The 21,867-nt window shown below is 43.7% G+C and overlaps 1 protein-coding gene across 4 annotated transcripts; it reads right to left on the bottom strand.

Annotated features, from left to right (window-relative positions):
• Window positions 1-8,666: 8,666 nt before the first annotated feature.
• On the bottom strand, window positions 8,667-16,248 carry LOC125864852 (uncharacterized). Of its 4 annotated transcripts, XM_049544942.1 has the most exons (7): window positions 16,195-16,248; window positions 15,402-15,479; window positions 14,746-15,024; window positions 14,114-14,172; window positions 13,531-13,625; window positions 11,016-13,486; window positions 8,667-10,961 (listed from the first exon to the last, which is right to left on the bottom strand). In XM_049544942.1, the coding sequence occupies exons 1-7, from the start codon at window positions 16,246-16,248 to the stop codon at window positions 8,667-8,669; spliced, it is 5,331 nt and encodes a 1,776-aa protein (XP_049400899.1). The 4 variants fall into 4 exon arrangements, 1 of the variants encoding a protein (XP_049400899.1); XR_007446286.1 differs by lacking the exons at window positions 8,667-10,961; window positions 11,016-13,486; window positions 13,531-13,625; window positions 14,746-15,024; window positions 16,195-16,248 and adding an exon at window positions 15,903-16,060 and having other exon boundaries at window positions 13,927-14,172; XR_007446285.1 differs by lacking the exons at window positions 8,667-10,961; window positions 11,016-13,486; window positions 13,531-13,625; window positions 14,746-15,024; window positions 16,195-16,248 and adding an exon at window positions 15,940-16,060 and having other exon boundaries at window positions 13,927-14,172.
• Window positions 16,249-21,867: the final 5,619 nt, after the last annotated feature.

Raw genomic sequence — 21,867 nt, 5'->3', positions numbered from 1 at the left:
GTATTGGGTTTTCATGGGTTCAGCTCGAGAGAGTGAATGGACTAAAGCAAAGTCTGTGCTTAATTGCTGCCTATTGGTGTTCGAGAGAAACCAATTTGATTCGGGGTAAATTGATCAAGAGAAAGTTTATGCACACTAAAGTCTAGCTTATTCACTAATTTGCAGTTGTTTACTATTTATTGCAATTACCCGATTGTTTACCTTAGTCCATAATCCAATCACATCCCAAGAACCCGTCTCTATATTCGTATTTTCATGTAATTTGTTGTTTTAGTTGATAATCGACTACAAAACTCCCTGATATTTGACACTTGTGCCCCAAACTTGAATTAAGTCTTTCTTCGCAATTGTTTTTAGCTATGATTGACTTGAACATATTCTTACTTTTCTATTGATTCTCGATTACAAACCACTCCCTTGGGACTCGACCCCAACTCACTAGTTGGGATATATTACTAACTAACTATCGTTGATGCTTAGTATTCGATGAAGTGTCTTTGAAACGTTATTAATCAAAATGGTGCCGCTGCCGGGGAGTGGTATTAGTTGAGAATTTTTGTTCTTGCTAATTATAGTGAACTAATTTAATTTTAGTTTTGTCTTGCTTGTTTGAGTGTTAAAAGCAGGAAGTATGAGTGTTAATGGCAGCAATGGTAGCCAAGTAGCCCACCAAGACGACATCGGTAACCTCAACGATGTCAACGAGTATTGGTTCCATTTGCTTGCCTCTGGTCGAAGGGAATGCGGTGTTCCACATCATAAGTACTATGTTGCAACTCTTGCAATTGAAGGGGTTGTTCGGAGGTTTGGCTCATGAGGATCCCCATGAGCACATTAGAAATTTTGTTGATGTTTGCAGACCCTTCTCTTTCAAGAATATCTCCCAAGAATCGTTCCTGTTAAGGTTGTTCCCGTTCTCCCTAATGGGAGAAGCGTGCAAGTGGCTGGCTGAATTGCCACGTGAATCAATCACTTTGTGGGAGGAGTTGGTTACTGTATGTCAAGTGCGATTTTCCCTCCTTCGAAGATGATGACTCTTCGGGACAACATTCAGAGCTTTAAGCGTCTAGAAGGTGAGCCAATTCATGAAACTTGGTTGCGATTTAAGAAGTTGGTGCTTCAATGTCCAACTAATGGCTTTCTTGACAACGTGTTGCTACGGTATTTTTACCGGAGTCTAGACTTGATAAATAAGGGTGTTGCTGACCAACTTTCTCTGGGAGGTTTGATGTAGCAACCTTATATGATAGCGGCTCAGCTCTTGGATGGCATGATAACCATCAACACGACGTGGTATACCCGTGAAAACCAAGCTCCCCTCTCACATTTAAACTGACCAAGGAGCAAATGGAGAAAGACCAAGAGAGGGACCAGAACATGGCCAAGATCATGACACAACTTGACATTTTGTCCAAAAATGTCATAGTAGTTGGAGCTCGAAGTGTCAATGTCGTGGGTGTCGGGTGTGCTAATCTTGAGGAGGCAAGGTTTGAGACTTTGTACAATGAAGAGGTAAATTTCCTAGCCAACCAAGGTCGTGGTTATCATTCAAACTACCTGAGACAGGGTGGTAATCAAGGTTGGAGCGGGGAAGAAGGTTGGAAAGATCGTGACAGAGAATGGAGGGACCAAAATCCTAATTGGAAGGATGGGGAGAAGGATAGATATGTGTCTCCCCGTGAGCACCAAAAGCCAAAGGATTCGGAAGGTGGCCGGTTTGAGGATATGCTTTCTCGTATCCTCAATAAAGTTGAAGGGTCAGACAAAATTTTGAAAGAAATGAAAAAAGATGTGTCTACCCTTAGCCAGACCGTCACCTCCCATTTAGTGTCGATCAAGCAGTTGGAGACCAAAATGGGTCATATATCGTCTCATCTAAACCCGAGATAGCAAGGGGGTTTGCCTAGTGATACTATGGCTAACCCCAAGAATGAGGTTTGAAAGTGGACTTGCGTTGTGTCGCGACGTTAATTAAGGTGCTGCTTGGGAGGCAACCCAAATTTTCTTTTTACGTTTGGAATAATGGTGTGTTTGGAAAGTGCTCGAAAAGAGGGAAATTAGCGAGAAAAAGGTCCAGTTGGCGCATCGCCGAAGAGGTCGGCGATCCCGACCTAGACCGCCGTTGGACTCAAGGCAAATTTAAATTGGAGTCTGTAAAACTTGGCGAGCCCAGGAAATTATTGGCGAGTCACCGACAAGGTCGGCGATCACGATCTAGTCCACCGTTTGGACCCCCAAATTAACTGGAGGTCTTGTAAAAATCATCAAGGTAAGTGACCACTCGGTGTGTCGCCGAGTGGTTCGGCGAGCAAGACTAATGTCGCCGAATGGGAAAGAACTAGGCGATTTTTAAAGGCCAAAGCTTCAAAAGTTTAAACTCTTTCACTTTCCCTCACTTTTAGTCTTCCCAAACTCACACCCGCACATTATTCTCTATATCTTTGCATCTCTATAGTATTTTAGTTGTCGATTTGTGCTCAGAGTTGGAATACTTTGCCGCCTAGCATTTCAAATTGTTTAATCGGCATTAAAGGTTGGTTTTCCGAACCCCGAATCTTGAATTATCAATTTTTTTACTCATTTTCAATAATCTTATCTTAGTGATGTGTACTGGGCCTCTCTGATAGGAATAGTCTATTTGTGTGCTTGTTTTAATTCGAATACCTTGCCCGTATTGCCTTTAATGTTGAAATCCTGTAATGTTGGTTCCTTAAAATTGGTTATAAATTGTGGGGTTGTGCTTGCATGTTGATGGGTCTAGTTAGGTGAAGTCTAAGTAGCCCTTCTTTGTGACAAATGATGTAATTTGCCCAATGATAGAGCGGATGACGTCATTCTTAAGGGCAAAAGTCGTCAATTGGCCAAATTGGCAAAACCGGGAGAAGTCTGAGAATCCCGGGATAATGGGTGTTATGGGTCTTGTTTTAATTTGAGATTTGCATGCTTTGATTTTGTTTTCAGGGGTTGTGGGGTTGAATTCGAGAAGTTGGGTTGAAAGTAAGCACATTGGGTCGTTTGGCGACCTAGGTCGAACTCGCCAAACCACTCGGCGGTTCGCCGAAGTTCCCCATCTCGCCTTTAATTTCATGCTAAATGTCAAGTTTGGTTCTATGACTTTCGGCAAGAAGCTTGAGGTCACCGAAGGCACTTGGCGACTCACCGAAAGTCTTCTTGATCGCCCTTTGTTTGCATCCCTCAATCCTTTTTGCACTGTAACTTTCGGCGGGCTAATCCTTGCTTGCCAAATGCTGTCAGCGATTCACTAAAAGGCCTTCCCATCGCCGACATGCCAAATTTTCCTGAGAATTTTGAGCTAATCCTTTCGGCGAGCCCGATCTAGCTCACTAAAGTGATTCGGTGACTCGCCGAGTAGATCGGCGAGTCTATCTGCAACTATTTTCTGTAATGTTGATTGAATTGTTTCAAACTTCTTCCCGATGTTTTGCAGATATGGTGAGAACAAACATTGACATGCCACCCCAAAAAAGGGCACGTGGGATCATAATTAATGAAGCAATGTCAAATCCTCCCAACAAGGGAAGGCAAAAGCCTTTACCCGAAAATAAAGGGAAGGGCAAGAGGCCCATTTCTGACAGAGTGACCACTGGCTCCAAGGATGCTCTATCTGAGCATGAGGATGACTAGCCTTTGCAGTCCCAGAGGGCTGATCCGTGCTAGATCTCGCCCTAACTCCGCCAGGGTCCATCCAGCTTCCACACCAGTAGATTCAGTGCCAGCTCAGGCACCTCCCGTGGCTCCTGTGCAACCAGTTATCCCTTCGCCTAGGCTTCTTAACAGATTGAAAGGCGATGGTGTGCGAAACATCCTTGAGGAGAAACTATTATCTATAGAGGGCCTGGAGGGAAAATACTCAGATCTGAGGGACACCCTTCACTACCATAGGTTTGATTAGTTTACCAGGCCCCGAGTCCTTTGAATTCCTTCATGGGTCTGGGAGTTCTATATAGCCTATGGTGACTTGGTCCCAAAGAGCAAGAAGAAGGTGAGCGAGTTTAGACCGGTGAAGTCTGTCATGTTATGTTGAAAGGAAGTTGGGTGCAATAGTGAGTACATAAACTATGTACTCGGTAGAGCTCTACATTCTACACACCATTATGTTGTATTGCATGTTGGTCAATCCTTATAGGATTTGAAGGGCAGGCTGGCACCTCTGATTTTCGATACCACCCCGAGGTGGATCGAGGTATGAGCCCCTATTGAGAAGAGAGTTTTGAGTATTGCTGCTCTTTTCTGGTTTGGCTTGATCGCAACACCATAATGTTATCCTAGAATGAGTCTATTCTATGCCATCCTAAGGCAGCATGCCTTGGAGCTATCATATCCTGGAAGAGCATTGACCTGGGACTTCTTTTTGAGTAGGAGTTGATCATGAGGGCCAAGCAGAGGCAGACTTCCTTACCCTTTCGAGTCTTGATCACAGAGTTATGCCGGCAAGCTGGAGTGCCCCAGGATGATATGAAGGATATTGAGGTTACCCTGTTTTCGTCCACTAACATCCGGCGCATTGAGGCTGAGTATACTAGAGAGAAGGCTTACAGGAGGAGGACAACTCCGGTGGATATAGATTCGATACCTGCAGAGGCATCTTTGCCTACTCCGGTCTCCAGGCCTTCAGGTACTTCTGCCCCTACCTCTTCCTCACATGCTCCAGGCATATCCACTTCCTTCTAGTAGACCAAGATTACTTAGGCGATGATCCTAAAGATGGGGCATCTGGCCCATTCAGTTGATGCGAGGGCAACTTGATTAGAGAGATTTGTCCCTTTAATGATTAAGGCTGCTATCTTAGCTGCACTAACCCTACTCCAAACTTCCATTGACATTCTCACCACGAGAGTAGATGTCACGACCCGATTTCTCAAGTCATGATGGCACCTACTATAACCCACCAGTAGGTAAGCCAACCCGTAACCCGGAACAACAAGTAATGGGTCTGAGGGTAGAAATCAAACAAGAGTAGGCAAATAACAATATAAACAGGCGGACGCAAACCAAAAACTTATATACAAATAAAGATCCCTCCCAGAACCTGGAAGTCACTAGTACAGAGCTACTACAAAATGAGTACAAGTCCCAAAACTGGACAACAGAGACTGGACTGTCTCGAAGGGAAGAAGACAAGTCTATATATACAGATGGAGACCGAAATAGTACAGAACGCCGTGTGCTCACCCCCGTCTCCAGATAAGTCTACTCCAAGCTCGATCAACGCTGGCTACTAGTGCTCGGACCTGCATCACAAAATAGATGCAGAGCGTAGCATGAGTACCAAAACAACAGGTACCCAGTAGGCATCATCGGCCGACTGAGCAAGATAAGCAAAAGTAAACTGAAATGCAAATAAAGGGTCACATCAAGTGCAAAGAGTAGTAAATGGGGGGTATGTACACGAGCGTACAGGCAACAAAGACAAGCAATCTAACTAACTCCGCCGGGCTCCCATAAACCCGACGGGTACGCTCGTGCACAATAAAAGAAACCACCTGCACGGACCCCCATAAGCCCGGCAGATGGACTGACAGTTGAAGTAAAATAATGGAGCTAGAAGGTCTATCACAATATTACCAATTTCCGGACTTGTAACTGAACCATTCCCAATCATATTCCAAGATCTCATTACGTCCCGGACTTTAACCGGAATCTCTCCAACCTCCAAAACCTCAACCTACAGATGAGAGTAATCAAGACTAAACTGAAGCTTTAGTGAGGAATTGGGAATACACCACGTGCAAGCTGGACCACGGACTCGAACCGGGTACTATAGCTAATGAGTCAACCTATATGGGCTGGACCACGGACTCGAACCGGGTGCTGTAGCCAAAGGTCGGGCACGGGTGGGCTGGACCACGGACTCGAACCGGGTGCTGTAGCTGAAATCAGATCACAGGTAAGCTGGACCACGGACTCGAACCGGGTACTGTAGCTAAGCCTGGACATAAGTGAGCTGGACCACGGACTCTAACCGGGTGCTGTAGCTAAAACCAGATCACAGGTAAGCTGGACCACGGACTCGAACCGGGTACTGTAGCTAAGCCTGGACATAAATGAGCTGGACCACGGACTCTAACCGGGTACTGTAGCTGAAACCAGATCACAGGTAAGCTGGACCACGGACTCGAACCGGGTACTGTAGCTAAGCCTGGACATAAATGAGCTGGACCACGGACTCTAACCGGGTACTGTAGCTGAAACCAGATCACAGGTAAGCTGGACCACGGACTCGAACCGGGTACTGTAGCTAAGCCTGGACATAAATGAGCTGGACCACGGACTCTAACCGGGTACTGTAGCTGAAACCAGATCACAGGTAAGCTGGACCACGGACTCGAACCGGGTACTGTAGCTAAGCCTGGACATAAATGAGCTGGACCACGGACTCTAACCGGGTACTGTAGCTGAAACCAGATCACAGGTAAGCTGGACCACGGACTCGAACCGGGTACTGTAGCTAAGCCTGGACATAAATGAGCTGGACCACGGACTCTAACCGGGTACTGTAGCTGAAACCAGATCACAGGTAAGCTGGACCACGGACTCGAACCGGGTACTGTAGCTAAGCCTGGACATAAATGAGCTGGACCACGGACTCTAACCGGGTACTGTAGCTGAAACCAGATCACAGGTAAGCTGGACCACGGACTCGAACCGGGTACTGTAGCTAAGCCTGGACATAAATGAGCTGGACCACGGACTCTAACCGGGTACTGTAGCTGAAACCAGATCACAGGTAAGCTGGACCACGGACTCGAACCGGGTACTGTAGCTAAACCTGGAATAAGTAAGCTGGACCACGGACTCTAACCGGGTACTGTAGCTAAGAATCAATATCCAACCATCCGTCGCGGGAAATATCACCAAACCGATTACCATAAATAATCCTTTTAGTCCGACCCTCATATACCCCAAATCGCCGAGGAAGTATCCAATAATGAGTAAGCTAGACCACGGACTTTAACCGGGTATTTGTAGCCGATATAAAAGCAGGGCATTATGGATACAAGGTCATAAGCTGAGTTACCGACTATCAGACTCAAGTCTGCTATATCAGTCTACAAGGAGCTAACCGTCCGAAACGACGTCGGAAAAAGTTCTACTGCCCAACGACATCCGAAATCTCGCAAGTCTATGGCAACACTAGTCTAAGCCTAGACTAAGGCCAAACATACTTCAAATCAATATTATCATATACACCACCAGATATGGCTATTCAATAATATCAAGAGACATGCTGTCATAATCCAACACTTTCCCGAAATAAGGTCTAAGGCAGGAATTATAGAAATTTAGCATGCTCGACACCCGAACCCCTCCATACTCAAGCAAATCAATAAACAATTGCCTAAACATGCTCAATCTCACGAGAGAAAACCATAGCCTACCTGAAAGCCGATCACGCGTGCTCCAACTCACGGTACCGGATCTTTTCCTCTCCGAACGGTCTCCAAATGCTTCCCCACTAACAAAAGGTTAATCACCTCGTCATTACGAATATATTGACACTAAAATTATATTTTTCGGAGACGGACCCAAAATCGGGTCTAAAACGGGATTGTGGGGCCCACACTTAGAATCTCAAAATCGAATCCGTGGAAACGTCCCAACTACCTTACTAAACTAATATCCCAAAATTTTAGCACAAACAGATGCCCACAACACCGCAAATCAGCCACAATAATTAAAAAGGACAGCCCTTTCATCATCAATTTCCGGAAAAACGAGACCCTTTCAACCCAAACAGATTATACCACGACGATCCTTGCGAAAAACTCTACAAGTTAGCCACAAGAATGACTCAAAACGGACTTACGATGATCAAGATCTCACATTTCAAAAATTCAACAACAAAACATCCGAAAATCACACTGGCAGTGGCTAAAAATTGATTTCTTACCTCAACGAAGCCTCCCCTCGCGTTTTCGAGATCACCGCTAGATTCCCCTCGAAATTCTCTTGAAGTTTGCCTTTTGAATCACTTAATTTGGATTAAAAATGAAGGAGCAATCTCAATTTGAAGTTGAACAAAAATTTGGACGAAATTCGTTCTTAAAAATCTGGAAATTTCCACCTCTGCCACGTGTCGTCACGTGGCTCTGCCACGTCACCGCCGCGTCAAAATTTTACAACCCTCCAAACTTAAATTTCGATGTTTCGGACTCGTTCGGAGTCGGAAAAATACAAACCTTATATGGAATCTGATTGGAAATGATATTTCGGACTCAATGGTGAAGGCGGAATTTCCATTTGGAGCTCGCTTCGACGAAAAGTGGGTCCCACACCCAGTATCATTTGAGCCAGATTCCACAATTGCTATCTAAAGTCTCGGGAAGTGAACAAAGGGTCGTTCTAGACCAAAATCGATCTTCCGAAGCTAACCTAGCTGTCAGAATTTTCATCTGAGCACGTCTTCCAAGAAGGTTGACCAAAGTCAACTTTTCAAGTTATAAAAATCTCCAAAACAGGAGAACGGGCCTAAAACCCAAACGAACGACCAGGCGACCGAACAGTCAGTGCCAGCAAGTCATAAATGACTTGGGGTCGCTACAGGAACGCTCTAAACGATGAAATGAATTCTTTAATTTAAAAATGACCTGGAGGGTCATTACAATATCCACTACTAAAAGAACTTTCGTCCGCGAAAGTAAGAGTCAAGAAGTACCTGAATGCTCAAATAAGTCGGGGAACTGTGCCCGCATCTCATGCTCGATCTCCCAGGTAGCCTCCTCAACTGGACGATGTCTCCAACGGACCTTAACAACAGGAATGGCTCTCGAGCGCAATCTCCTCACATCTCTGGATAGAATGGCAACTGGCTCCTCTACGAATGTCAAACGATCATCCAACTCGACTGCATCATACTGGAGCACATGGGACTCATCAGGAACATACCGCCGCAACATCGAAACATGAAACACTGGGTGGATGGCTGAAAATACTGGAGGTAGGGCCAACTCATAAGCAACCTCTCCAACTGTCCGGAGTATCTCAAATGGCCCAATGTACCTGGGGCTAAGCTTGCCCCGCCTCCCAAACCTCATCACGCCCTTCATGGGCGACACACGGAGGAATACCCGATCACCAACAGAGAATCTCAAAGGTCGACGCCTCTGATCCGCATAACTCTGGTGCCTACTCTGAGCCGTCCTGAGCCTATCCTGAATCACCCTCACCTGATCCAGGGCCTCCTGAAGCAAATCTGTACCACGCGGCCTAGGCTCTGTAGACTCAAACCAACCCACTGGAGAGCGACAACGCCTACCATATAAGGCCTCAAACGGGGCCATCTGAATACTAGAGTGGTAGCTGTTATTGTACGCAAACTCCGCCAAAGGCAAGAACTGGTCCCACTGACCTCCAAAATCCATAACACAAGCCCGCAACATATCCTCAAGGACCTGAATAGTACGCTCTGACTGACCATCCGTCTGTGGGTGAAATGCTGTGCTAAGGTGGACACGGGTTCCCAACTCTTCCTGAAAAGCCCTCCAAAAGCTGGAAGTGAACTGTGAACCTCGGTCTGAAATGATAGCAACAGGCACACCATGAAGACGAACTACCTCCCGAATATAGATACGAGCTAACCTCTCAGCACTGAAGGTAGTATGAACAGGAAGGAAGTGTGCTGACTTGGTCAATCGATCCACGATGACCCAAATGCTGTCAACACCTCTAGAAGTCCGAGGCAACCCCACAACGAAGTCCATAGTGATACGCTCCCACTTCCACTCCGGAATGGGTAATCTCTGAAACACACCACCAGGCCTCAAATGCTCGGCCTTTACCTGCTGGCAACACAAGCAACGGGAAACAAAGTCAGCAATATCTCTCCTCATGCCACTCCACCAGTAATGCTGCCTCAAATCGCGATACATCTTCGCTGTGCCTGGATGGATAGAGTATCTAGACTCATGGGCCTCAGAAAGTATCAACTGTATCAAATCTCCAACTCTCGGAACACAGATGCGGCCGGCAAATTTCAACACTCCATCAGGATCTAAGGTAGCCTGACCACCATCACCCGCTAACACTCGATCTCTAAGGGCCACCAAAGTATCATCCTCAAACTGGCAACCACGGATCCTATCAAGCAAAGAAGACTGAACTCCCATAAAGGCCAAGACGCATCTAGAATCTGAGATATCCAACCGAACCATGCTATTAGCTAAGGACTGAATGTCCAAAGCTAAGGGTCTCTCCTCAACAGATAAGAAGGCTAGACTACCCATACTCACTGCCTTCCGGCTCAAGGCGTCCGCTACCACATTCGCCTTGCCCGGATGATAGAGAATAGAGAGGTCGTAGTCCTTTAGGAGCTCAATCCAACGACGCTGCCTCGAATTAAGGTCCCTCTGACTCATGATGTACTGAAGACTCCTGTGATCGGTATAGATCTCACATCGAACTCCATACAAGTAGTGCCTCCAAATCTTAAGTGCGAAAACTACCGCCGCCAACTCTAAGTCATGGGTGGGGTAGTTGCGCTCATGAATCTTAAGCTGCCTCGACGCATAAGCAATAACCCGGCCCTGCTGCATCAATACACAACCCAAACCAACGCCGGATGCGTCACAATATACCGTGAAGCCCTCGCCCTCAACTGGAAGAGTCAATATAGGAGCGGTGGTCAATAACTCCTTGAGCCTCAAAAAGCTCGCCTCACACTCCTCTGACCAAACAAAAGGAACATCAACACGAGTCAATCGAGTCAACGGGGCTGCAATAGTAGAAAAGCCCTCAACAAAGCGTCTGTAATAGCCTGCTAGTCCGACGAAGCTCCGAATCTCAGTAACTGAAGTGGGCCTGTGCCAATCACGAATAGCCTCAATCTTCGCCGGATCAACCCTAATACCCTCCTTGGACACCACGTGCCCCAAGAAGGCTACAGACTCAAGCCAAAACTCGCACTTTGAGAACTTGGCATAAAGCCGCTGATCTCTCAAAGTCTGGAGCACTATCCTCAAATGCTGCTCATGCTCACTCCGGCTCCGCGAGTATACCAGTATGTCATCAATGAAGACGATGACAAATAAATCAAGGTATGGCCTGAACACACGTGTCATCAAATCCATGAAGGCGGCAGGGGCATTAGTCAGCCCAAACGACATCACCAAGAACTCATAATGGCCATAACGGGTCCTAAATGCAGTCTTAGGGATGTCCGCTGCCCTAATCCTCAGCTGATGGTACCCGGACCTCAAATCAATCTTAGAAAACACGGCGGCACCCTGAAGCTGATCAAACAAATCATCAATACGAGGCATGGGGTAACGGTTCTTCACCGTCACCTTGTTCAGCTGCCTGTAGTCAATACACATCCTCATAGTCCCGTCCTTCTTCTTCACAAACAGAACAGGAGCACCCCAAGGCGAGACACTCGGACGGATAAACCCCTTACCTAAGAGATCCTCTAACTGAGCACTGAGCTCCCTGAGCTCTGCAGGAGCCATCCGATAAGGCGGAATAGAAATAGGACGGGTGTCGGGCTCCAAATCTATGGCAAAATCAATGTCACGATCTGGAGGTAGGCCAGGAAGGTCTGTAGGGAACACATCTGCAAACTCTCTAACCACAGGAACTGAGTCAACTGAAGAGTCCTCCCTACTCACATCTCGCACATAAGCCAAATAAGCTAAACACCCAGAAGCAACCAACCGTCTAGCCCGCATAAAAGAGATGATCCCTGTCGGTGTGTGACTATAAGCACCCTGCCACAACACTGGGGAAATGCCAGGCATGGCTAAAGTAACAGTCTTGGCGTAGCAATCCAAGACCGCATGGTAGGGAGATAACCAATCCATGCCCAGAATCACATCAAAATCAACCATATCTAGCAGAATAAGGTCAACTCTAGTATCACAACCCTGGATAGTCACTAAGCAAGATCGCAATATCTGATCCACTACTAAGGACTCACCCACCGGGGTCGAAACATGAACTGGCTCTGCCAAAGACTCAGACCTCATACCCAATCGGGGAGCAAAATAAACAGATACATACGAGAATGTGGATCCGGGATCAAATAATACTGTAGCAGGCTGATGGCATAATAAAAGCGTACCTGTGATAACATCGTCAGATGCCTCAGCCGTCGCCCTCGCCGGGGCTGCGTAGAAATGGCCCTGAGCACCTCTGCCCGATGCATCTGATCTACCACCCAGCCTGCCTCCTCGAGCTCCACCTCTGGTACCCTGTCGGCTATCCCGACGACCCTGGTCCTGACCACCACCTCTAGCTAGAGGGGGCACTGCTGAAACTGGTCTGGGTGCAAGAGGAGCTGGTACAATCGCTCCTCGCCCTCGCCGGGGGCACTCTCTGGACCAATGGTCAGGAGCACCGCAATCAAAACACCCCGAAGCTGAACGCCCTGAAGTAACCCGACTGCGGTAGGAAGGGAGGGAATCTGATCCCCTCGAACTCTGGCCCGTACTAGGACCACCCTGGTGATACTGGCCTCCCTCAGAAGCAGGTAATGCCGCCTGAACAGGACGACTGGACTGACCCTGCTGGAACCTCTGGCGGGGCCTATCATAGGAGTCTCTCCCTCTAGTCTGGGACCCGCTGTAGCTGCCCTGGTAGCGTGCCCTCTTATCGCTGCCCCCTTGGGCCTCGCGATGAATATGCTCCATGGATCGGGCATGGTCAACTACATCAAGAAATGAGCGGCCGGCAGAAACTAAATGCTCTGTGTCGACCCTCAGACGGTACCGCAACCCACGTACAAAACAACGAACTCTCTCCTCCTCCGTGGGTAGGATCATGGTAGCATGTCGAGACAACTCATGGAATCTCGTCTCGTACTCTGAGACGGTCATAGGGCCCTGCTCCAATCTGGAGAACTGATCACGAAGCCTATCCCTGACGCTCCGTGGCATGAACCGGGCTAAGAAAGCCTCTGAGAACTCACTCCAAGATATAGGAGGCGATCCAACTGGCCTGGACTCTCGATACGAGCGCCACCACTGCCTGGCTGGCCCACGAAACTGATGAGCAGTGAAGTCGGCTCCTCTCGACTCCAAGAGGCCTAATGACTGTAGCTGCTCCTGACAAGTAAGCTGGAACTCGTAGGCATCCTCCCCCATCGCCCCTGAGAATATCGGCGGTGCCAACCTCTGGAATACCCCGAGCATCTTCTGCTCGCGCAGTGGCATCTCCCCGTCCTTTAAGTCTGACACGACAGTCACATGAACTGGTGGCGGCTGAACCTCTGGTGCCGCTGCGGCAGGCTGACCCTGCGGCGCTGGAGCTGGTGCTGCTAGGACTGGTGCTGGTGCTGCTGGGGCTGGTGTCTGTCGCATCTCCCCAATAGCTGCTAGTATCTGAGTCAGCAGAGCATGAAGATCAGGAGCTGCAGCTGCAGCTGGTGCAGGTGGTGGCTGGGCTGGCCCCGGCCCTACCGGCTGTGGAGGTACATATGCTGCCTGAGGCTCCTCCTCCCTATCTCGGGCTGGTGCTACGGCCCTGCCTCGACCTCGGGGTCGGCGTCTACCCCAAACTGAGGCTCTGCCTGCAGACCCGGGTGCGCCACCCCTGGCCGCGCCACCTCGCGAGCGAGCCATCCTGTGAAAGAGTGAAACAAGTGAGATTTCCAGAAACCAATAAGACACACACTGCACGAAAGCGAAACAAAAGAGGAAATTTTCCTAAGGACATCCTGTAGCCTCCCGAAGATAAGTTACGGACGTCTCCGCACCGATCCGCAGGACTCTACTAGACGTTAGCTCTGTACAAGTGAGACCAATAAACCTGGGGCTCTGATACCAACTTGTCACGACCCGATTTCTCAAGTCGTGATGGCACCTACTATAACCCACCAGTAGGTAAGCCAACCCGTAACCCGGAACAACAAGTAATGGGTCTGAGGGTAGAAACTAAACAAGAGAAGGCAAATAACAATATAAACAGGCGGAAGCAAACCAAAAACATATATACAAATAAAGATCCCTCCCAGAACCTGGAAGTCACTGGTACAGAGCTACTAACAAAATGAGTACAAGTCCCAAAAGTGGACAACAGAGACTGGACTGTCTCGAAAGGTAAAAGACAAGTCTATATATACAGATGGAGACTGAAATAGTACAAAACGTCGTGTGCTCACTCCCGTCTCCGGATCAGTCTGCTCCAAGCTCGATCAACGCTGGCTACTAGTGCCCGGACCTGCATCACGAAATAGATGCAGAGCGTAGCATGAGTACCAAAACAACAGGTACCCAGTAGGCATCATAGGCCGACTGAACTTGAAAAGTAAAGGCAATATGAAAAGAAGGAATACGCAAACCGAAGTCAAGAACGAAAATCTAACTAACAATGAAATGCACACGAGTGTACAAAGAACTAACTAAAGTAATCTATAAGCTAACTACACCTAACTGGACCCCCATAAGCCCAGAAGGTACACTCGTGCGCAAGTTAAATAAAAACCCGAACGGACCCCCATAAGCCCGACGAGTACACAGAATAACTATAACTAAAGAGAATTGCATAAAAGAACCCAAGAACGAAGAACATCGAACCAGAACCTCAACCCTAATTAGTAGAATCTGACAGCACTGAGGCCGGACCTCGAACCGGATGCTCAGCAGAAGTACCCAAGTAACCAATCACAAGTATCAAGTATAAGAGGCCGGAACTCTAACCGGATGCTCTATATAGGTGTCTGAGCAATAGAGGCCGGACCTTAAACCGGATGCTCTATATAAGTATCTGGGCAATAGAGGCCGGACCTCAAACCGGATGCTCTATATAAGTATATGGGCAATAGAGGCCGGACCTCAAACCGGATGCTCTATAAATGTGCCAATGTAGCTGCTGAAAGAGTCCCAATTGATCCATACTCATAAATATCCGTGGAACGCCGTCCACACATAGCCAATCAATGAAAGTCCTTGGAACCAAATCGAAAATCAAATTAAAATCGCGAAGTAGAACTAGTGTCGCCGATGTAACTCGTGAAGCCGTAACATTGAGGAAAATAAGGATAACTATCGTCGGAGAGAAAGTATCGCCTAACTAAGGCCCAAACTATCAGACTCAAGTCTGCTACACCAGTCTACAGGGATCTAAGCCGACCGAGCGACGTCGGGGTAAAACTAAGGCCTATTGGATCCGAATCATGTATTTCTAAGGCAAGCCCTAGTCAAACCTAAACTGAGGCCCAACATGCTTCAAATAAACAGTAATTAAGCATGCAAGCACTCTACATAGCGAGAAGGGTCAATTAATAACACAAAGCATGCTCACAGTTACCCGATAATTCCCGAAATAGATCGAAAACATGATTTCTTAACACCTATGCAAGATTCAATAACTACCCAACCCAAATCCCAACTAATCAACATGCATTCACATTCTCGAGCTCAATCTAAGAGAGGAAAACCGTAGCCTACCTTAAAGCCGATCACACGCGCTCCAAAATCACTTCTCCGGAGCTTTTCCTTTCCGAACGTCCTCGAAACGTTGCCCCGCTATCAAAAATAGAGTCACAACGTTAATACGGTCGTTTAGACACCAAAATCATAACAAACGGAGACGGGTCAATTTTGGAGTCAAAACGGGATTCGTGGGGCCCGCGCAGAAAATTCCGAAATTAACCCCAAAAGTGGGTCCTAACCAGTTCCCCCAGCTCATTTCCCATAATGGGACACAATTCGGGGCTCGGGAACAACACAATATCAACAAGCAACTAAAACCCAATTTTTCTCAAAAGAATAGAAATGGGACAGCAGCTAATTCAGCGTTTTTACCAAAAACGGACGATCTACAGTAAAATCTAACAACACCACAATGTTCTCCTCGACAAACCACTCAAGATAGCCTCAAAAATCACCAAAATTGGATCTAAAATGGCTAAGAAAACAAGTCTCAAAAATTCCCAAAATCAAGTTCACAAAAAGGGTCTGGCAGCAGGTGTTTTTCGAAATTTACCTCAAACGGGGACTCCAAATCACTATCCGAGCTCACCAACACGTTGCCCTCGAAAAATCTCACAACTTAGCCTTTTGGATCACCCAAATCGGTTGAGAGATGAGAGAGAGATGAGGGTTTGAAGTTTGGGGAAAATGGCTGGTTTTCTGCAATAAGTAGCAGATTTTCTGCAATTTTCAAAAAAATTAAAACTCCGACGGGGTGCTCCGATCTCGTTCGGAACCCCGTGCACGCAAACGAGATATGCAACCATACCAAATTCGACATTCCAGACTCAACGGCGCAGTCGAAATTTCCATCAGAGGTCATTTCGATAAAAAGTGGGTCCCACTTCCAAAAGCCCTTTTAAGTCAAAACCCACAAAAGGGCTCGGAAAGATATCGAAAACCTCCAGACACAAAAGAAAGGTCAATCTAGACCAAACTCGACCTTCCGGAGCTAACCACGCTGACGGAATTCTCATCCGAGCGCGTTTACTCAGAATGTTGACCAAAGTCAACCTTATGTCAAATTTCAAAGGCTAAAACGCCTAATCGCACCGACTCACACTGAAAACCTCGGGAGTCATGTCGACCACGCTACTAGCCTAAAATAACCCTTCTGGAGCTGATGAAATCGTCAGAATTAGATTCCGATGTCATCTTCTTGAACTTTTGATCGAAAATGATCGTTCAAGGTTCATAAGCTCTAAAACACAAAAACTCACACCAAGACCAAACGAACGACCAGGTGACCGAACTTTCAGTCCCAGCAAGTCATAAATGACTTGGGGTCGCTATAGGAACGCTCTAAATGACACACAGAAGGCAAGACACAGAAATGACCATGAGGGTCATTACAGTAGAGGCTTGTGAGAGCAGGCAGGGGTAGACCTCCGAGGTTACAGCTTTGAAAGCCAAAGTTACAGATCTGAGGAAGGACATCGACTATCTTAATTCTATTGACTTCACATCATTACTGGAGGCTTCAGATGATTTGGATGCTCCTGAGACTTTAGAGATTCCTCCGACTACCACCTAAGATGTACAAAGGGATGAGGCAGCAGTTGATGAGTCGGATGCTGAGACCGATGAGGAGCAGATAAAGACACGAGAGGAGAGCATATACGAAGACTTACCAGATCTTGAGGAAACGATTGTGCAGTCAGTGATACAGACATAGTTGACAGATACGTCCATGGCAGCTTCTAGTGGAGCAGGTTCTTCTGAGGCGACTTCGGGTATTGAGGCACAAGATCAGACTGATGCATTGGGCACTGATGCCCAGATAGATGGATCGCTTGTGTAGACATGATCCCTTCTTTACCTCCCTCGCTGCCTTAGTTTATTTTGACTTTTGGATATTTTGTTGATTGCATTTGAGGACAAATGACTTTATTTGTGGTGGGGTGAGGCCCATCTTTTGTGATTGATGTTTTGTGTATATATTTGGGCTTTGAGCTATAATTGTGTTTTACACTGCTTTTTGTGGATAGTTGAGCTTGTAGCTCCTTGTTTTAATTGTAAATGATTTTTGACCCTTCCGAATAATCTGTGCCACCTCTTGTTTGTGTTGAATGTGGTTGTTCTCTTGCAAATTTGAGTATCGGTTTTGATCAATACCGATGACTTGAATAGTGCTCATAATCGAAAAAAATGAATGTGCGGCTACGATGAGGCCAAATGAAGTTGCATAGTCAATATATGAACTTTTTGCATCTCATTGTGACTAGCCAAGTATCAAATTTAGTCTCTTGTGACGAACATTGCACACTAGTGAAAGTGTGGAGTCTTGTTTGACATTGGTGTCAATGCCTTGTGTGATGAGCTTACTGTGAACCGTGTGTGATGACACCTAGAATTTGCCCCGTTGGTCCGGTTAACTAGGTGAGGCAATCTCTTGATATGATCTTAGACAACTTTGAAGAGTGTGAAACAATTTGACATTATACCTCTTTTTGTTGGCCTACCTTGTGAGTGTGTGAACCCCGATTGAGCACCCTTTGAGCCTTAACCTTTTCTTCGAAGAAACTTGCTGAAAATTGTGACCTTTCTTGATCCATTACCCATAATCCTCATGGTTTGTGGTTTGTTTGAATAGCTAGATTAAGCCAAAAGCCTAAGTTGGGGATGTGGTGAAAAGAGAAGATAAATCAAGAAGTGCAAGGAAGTCCCCTTAACCCATGGTTTTGAGAAAAATGGAACCCCTCCATACAAAAAAAAAAAGAGAACAAAAGGATGAAAAAAAGTTGTGGAATAAAGTTGTGAAAATGCAAAGAAAAGGGGGTTTCCAACCATCCATGGAAGATGAATAATGGGTGACTATCGAGCATGAATGAGCATAATGAAGAAAAGGAAAGAAGGTGTTGTTCACACCACATTTCATGAGGATTACAACCATTGAACCTAAATGACCATACCTTTGCACTCAGCCCCATTACGAGCCTTGAAAAGACCTTTTTTTTTTTTATCTTGAGTGAGCTGAAACAAATGTCAATTGGAAAATAAGGGCAAACCTTTGGGTGAAATCATGCATTGTGTTCATCTTTGTGAGTGTGAGTGTTGATCTTGTTTCTGGAGCTATAATTGATTGAACCAGTGTGTGTGAATATGAAATCATTCTTTGTGTGAGGGCATTTGATTATCTTTGTTGAGCTTGAACATGTATTTGAAGAAAGTAGTGTGAGCTTGAGATTCTTTGGTAATTGTGAGTCACAACTTGAGTCTTTCAGTGCACAATTGATCCTTGCATGAGTAAATTAAGTCTTTTTGTGTGCATTCATGATTGAGTCTTGTGTAGCACAATTTTGAGACATCTTTTTTGAATTGCTGAACTTGAGTTTACTTCAGAACACGCAAAAGTTTAAGTTGGGGTGTTAATGAGTCCACGATTTGGACTCATTTAGGGCTTTATTTTAATAGATTTAGTGTCCTCATATGCATATTTTGTGCCAATAACTGATGTAAATCCTTGAATTTCAAGTATTTGGATTGAGGAACAAAGCATGGACATTATTGAGCAAAAAGGAACAAGGCAACTGAAAGAACGAAGAAAAGAAGGCCTCTTGAGGATCGTCTAAACCTAATGTTGAGTCCATTATCGATAGGTTTCTTTCGCGAAATCCTCATCAAATCTTCAATCCACTTCATCTTGATACTCATAAATATTTCAATGTTTGTGAGCTCAACTTGATCCTCACTCAAATTCTTGATGAAGTTGGAGTTGAAAAGAAAAAGATTGAAACATTTGATCAAATAAGGAAGACTTGTGAAAGCCAATATTGGTGGGAAGCCCCTATAGGTGAACTTGCCTATCATGAGCTTGAGCAATTAAAAAAATTATTTGGAAGACATAAAAAGAATGTGATGACTCATGCAAGCAAGATTATGGTTGAGAATGATGTTCGAATTTTTTTTAACTATGACAACAAACCTGTTGATGCTTCAAATTATCCTCATAACTATACTTGTGGTAATGATTATCATGTATTCTTTTAGTTACTTTTTCCTCATCGTTTGGTTAAATTAATTAATCTAGCCAGAATCTGTTTGCTTGTCTTATTTAACAATATATGTTTCATTATTAAAAGCGACATTAATATAGTGTAACCTTCTTCCATTTCTTCCATTTCTTCCATGTTATTATTTAAGAAGACATATTTAAATCATATACTATGGCAATATAATTTTTTTTCAAATAATTAGTTCCACTTATTTATACGCAATTGCATATAGCTATTTTTAGGTTAATAAAAATTCTCTAACTACCGAATTAGTTAATAAGTGAAATTTGCTAAAACTTTTGTGCACTTCTTCCACATGCTTCAAGCAGATTGTGTCACATTAGTTTTGAGATACTGCAAGCAGAAGGTGAAGTTGATTGTGAATATAAAATGTCAATAATGTAATTGGAGGTGCTATGTTTCCCATTTTCCTCAAAACTAGGTAATTTGTTCGATTTTAAATAAAAGCAAACAGCAAAACAGTAACAAGAATAAAAAAATTAAAATAAGATAAAAGTCAGGCCTATTCAATTTACGTTGTGTTCTTAAGAATATTATTCTCCTCAATGTATCTGAGATACTGAAATATATCCTCATAGAATTGAACAATCTACTCACTAGTATAGAAGTAATAAAAACTTTAGTGAACAGTAAACTCACTTGACAACATTTAAATCACAAGAGTTTTTTTAAGTGCAAGAAAAAGAAGATCAGAAAATAAGAGAAAACATCTCTATTTATACTTAACAAAGGAAAGTAGAACAAATGATTCTTGTGTCTTATCAGAAAATTCACAACGCTTCGAAAAAGTTATAATCCTTTAAAAAACTCATAACCACCCTTTAATATGAAAATATGCTATTCAAATTATATTTTTCCAGAAAAAATTCTTTATTTCTCATTTGCACTTTTTAATATCCAACAGTGATCACCTCATCAAGCTTAGCAATGATTCTTTACTTGTTCAATATTAATTTGACATATCTCTTAAAAAATAATAAAGATAATTTTACTATATCAATCTTTGAAAATAATATTTAAATATGCATTGGCAAATGACTATAATTAATAATAAGTGTGAATTGGGAAGTAAGTAATGAATAATTATTTATAAGGTAATGAATAAATAAAAATGGACAAACAAAATAGTTGCTAGAAAAAAATTCGTTAGATGAGTTAGTTGATATAATACTCTTGTTATGAGTATGTGAAAATTATTCTCTAACGTCACTTTTTTTTTCATTCATTCGTTCACTTTTACTTGTTTTTAATGTTCACCTTGTGCATTCTATAAGAATTTAAAGAATGAATGATTTAAAAAATGATTTAGAATAAATAATTAGTGTTAACCGTAATAACATAAAATAAATATGTGTTTTTTAAAAATGATCACTTTGTGTTATGTAATTATTATTTTTACAGAGTATATCTTATGGGTTGTTTTAAAAAAGTTTATGTTATTAATTATTAATAAAAAAAAAGGAATAATGTGACATGGCATGCATTAGGAGAGAGAAATATGTTTTTTTTTGTGTCAAGTATACTTTGAGGATAATATACAAAGTTTGGTGATATTATAGTCTTAAAACAAACATATATGATTTTATTAGGTAATTTCTCAAACATGGGTGACTATCTAAGGAAATTACTCCAAAAAGGTTGATCTAAGATATAAATTTGGTCGGTTTGACATTTAGGTTCTTATTACCAAAAAACGTTAAAATTTTAATATTATAGGTCCAAAATTAATATATAATATATATTATTATAAGAAGGAAGCTCCTATCCTCAAAGTTGGATTACCATTTTGCCCTTATCTAACCCCTAAAATTAAATTAAATATTAATAGCTTTTAAATTAATTAAATAATAAGTAATAATTATATTTAAATTCACACATCAACCAAGATCTTAATGCAATCATATATTCATGTACCTCGACTTAATGCAAGATTTTAAATGTGGGTAATGAAGAGTCTAATAACCTTTAATTTTAATTTGTAAGATAAGTGGGGGGTAATGAAAAGTTTATCAAAGACACTCAAACAACATTATTTATATTTACTTCTTTCATCTGAATTTGTGATCATCTTGCATTCTGCATTAGGTTAGTCTACATAATTTATAAATTTTCATGACCAACTTGTAATTGTAAGAATTCTTACTAATTCATTTATTTGTATTCTTTAAAATTTCATGCATATTCATCTTCTTTTTGTTGAGAAATATGTAAATTATTATAGTTATAAGATGAATATTCTCCAATATGAAGTTGTAAGTGAATATTTATTTTTCATATCTCCATTTTTTTGGGTTCCTAAATATAACTTCGTAATTGATTACTATATTTTTATATTCTTCATTTCTTCTATCTTTATGATATAAATAGAATCAAGTTAATCCCAATTTATATTTATAATTATTTTTTTGAGGGTAAACATGTTAAAT

The sequence above is a fragment of the Solanum stenotomum genome, chromosome 5 (assembly GCF_019186545.1).
Source record: "Solanum stenotomum isolate F172 chromosome 5, ASM1918654v1, whole genome shotgun sequence".
NCBI classification, from domain to species: domain Eukaryota; kingdom Viridiplantae; phylum Streptophyta; class Magnoliopsida; order Solanales; family Solanaceae; genus Solanum; species Solanum stenotomum.
Note: the sequence above shows the minus strand (reverse complement) of the source record. Positions and strands in the feature narration are given on the sequence as shown.

Coding starts and splice junctions, on each gene's coding strand:
- LOC125864852 (XM_049544942.1), bottom strand. CDS start 16,248: ATGACCTCTGATGGAAATTTCGACTGCGCCGTTGAGTCTGGAATGTCG. Junction 14,173..14,745: donor ATACTTATATAGAGCATCCG/GTTTGAGGTCCG, acceptor TTCGTGATGCAG/GTCCGGGCACTAGTAGCCAG. Junction 13,487..13,530: donor GCCAGGGGTGGCGCACCCGG/GTCTGCAGGCAG, acceptor GCCGACCCCGAG/GTCGAGGCAGGGCCGTAGCA.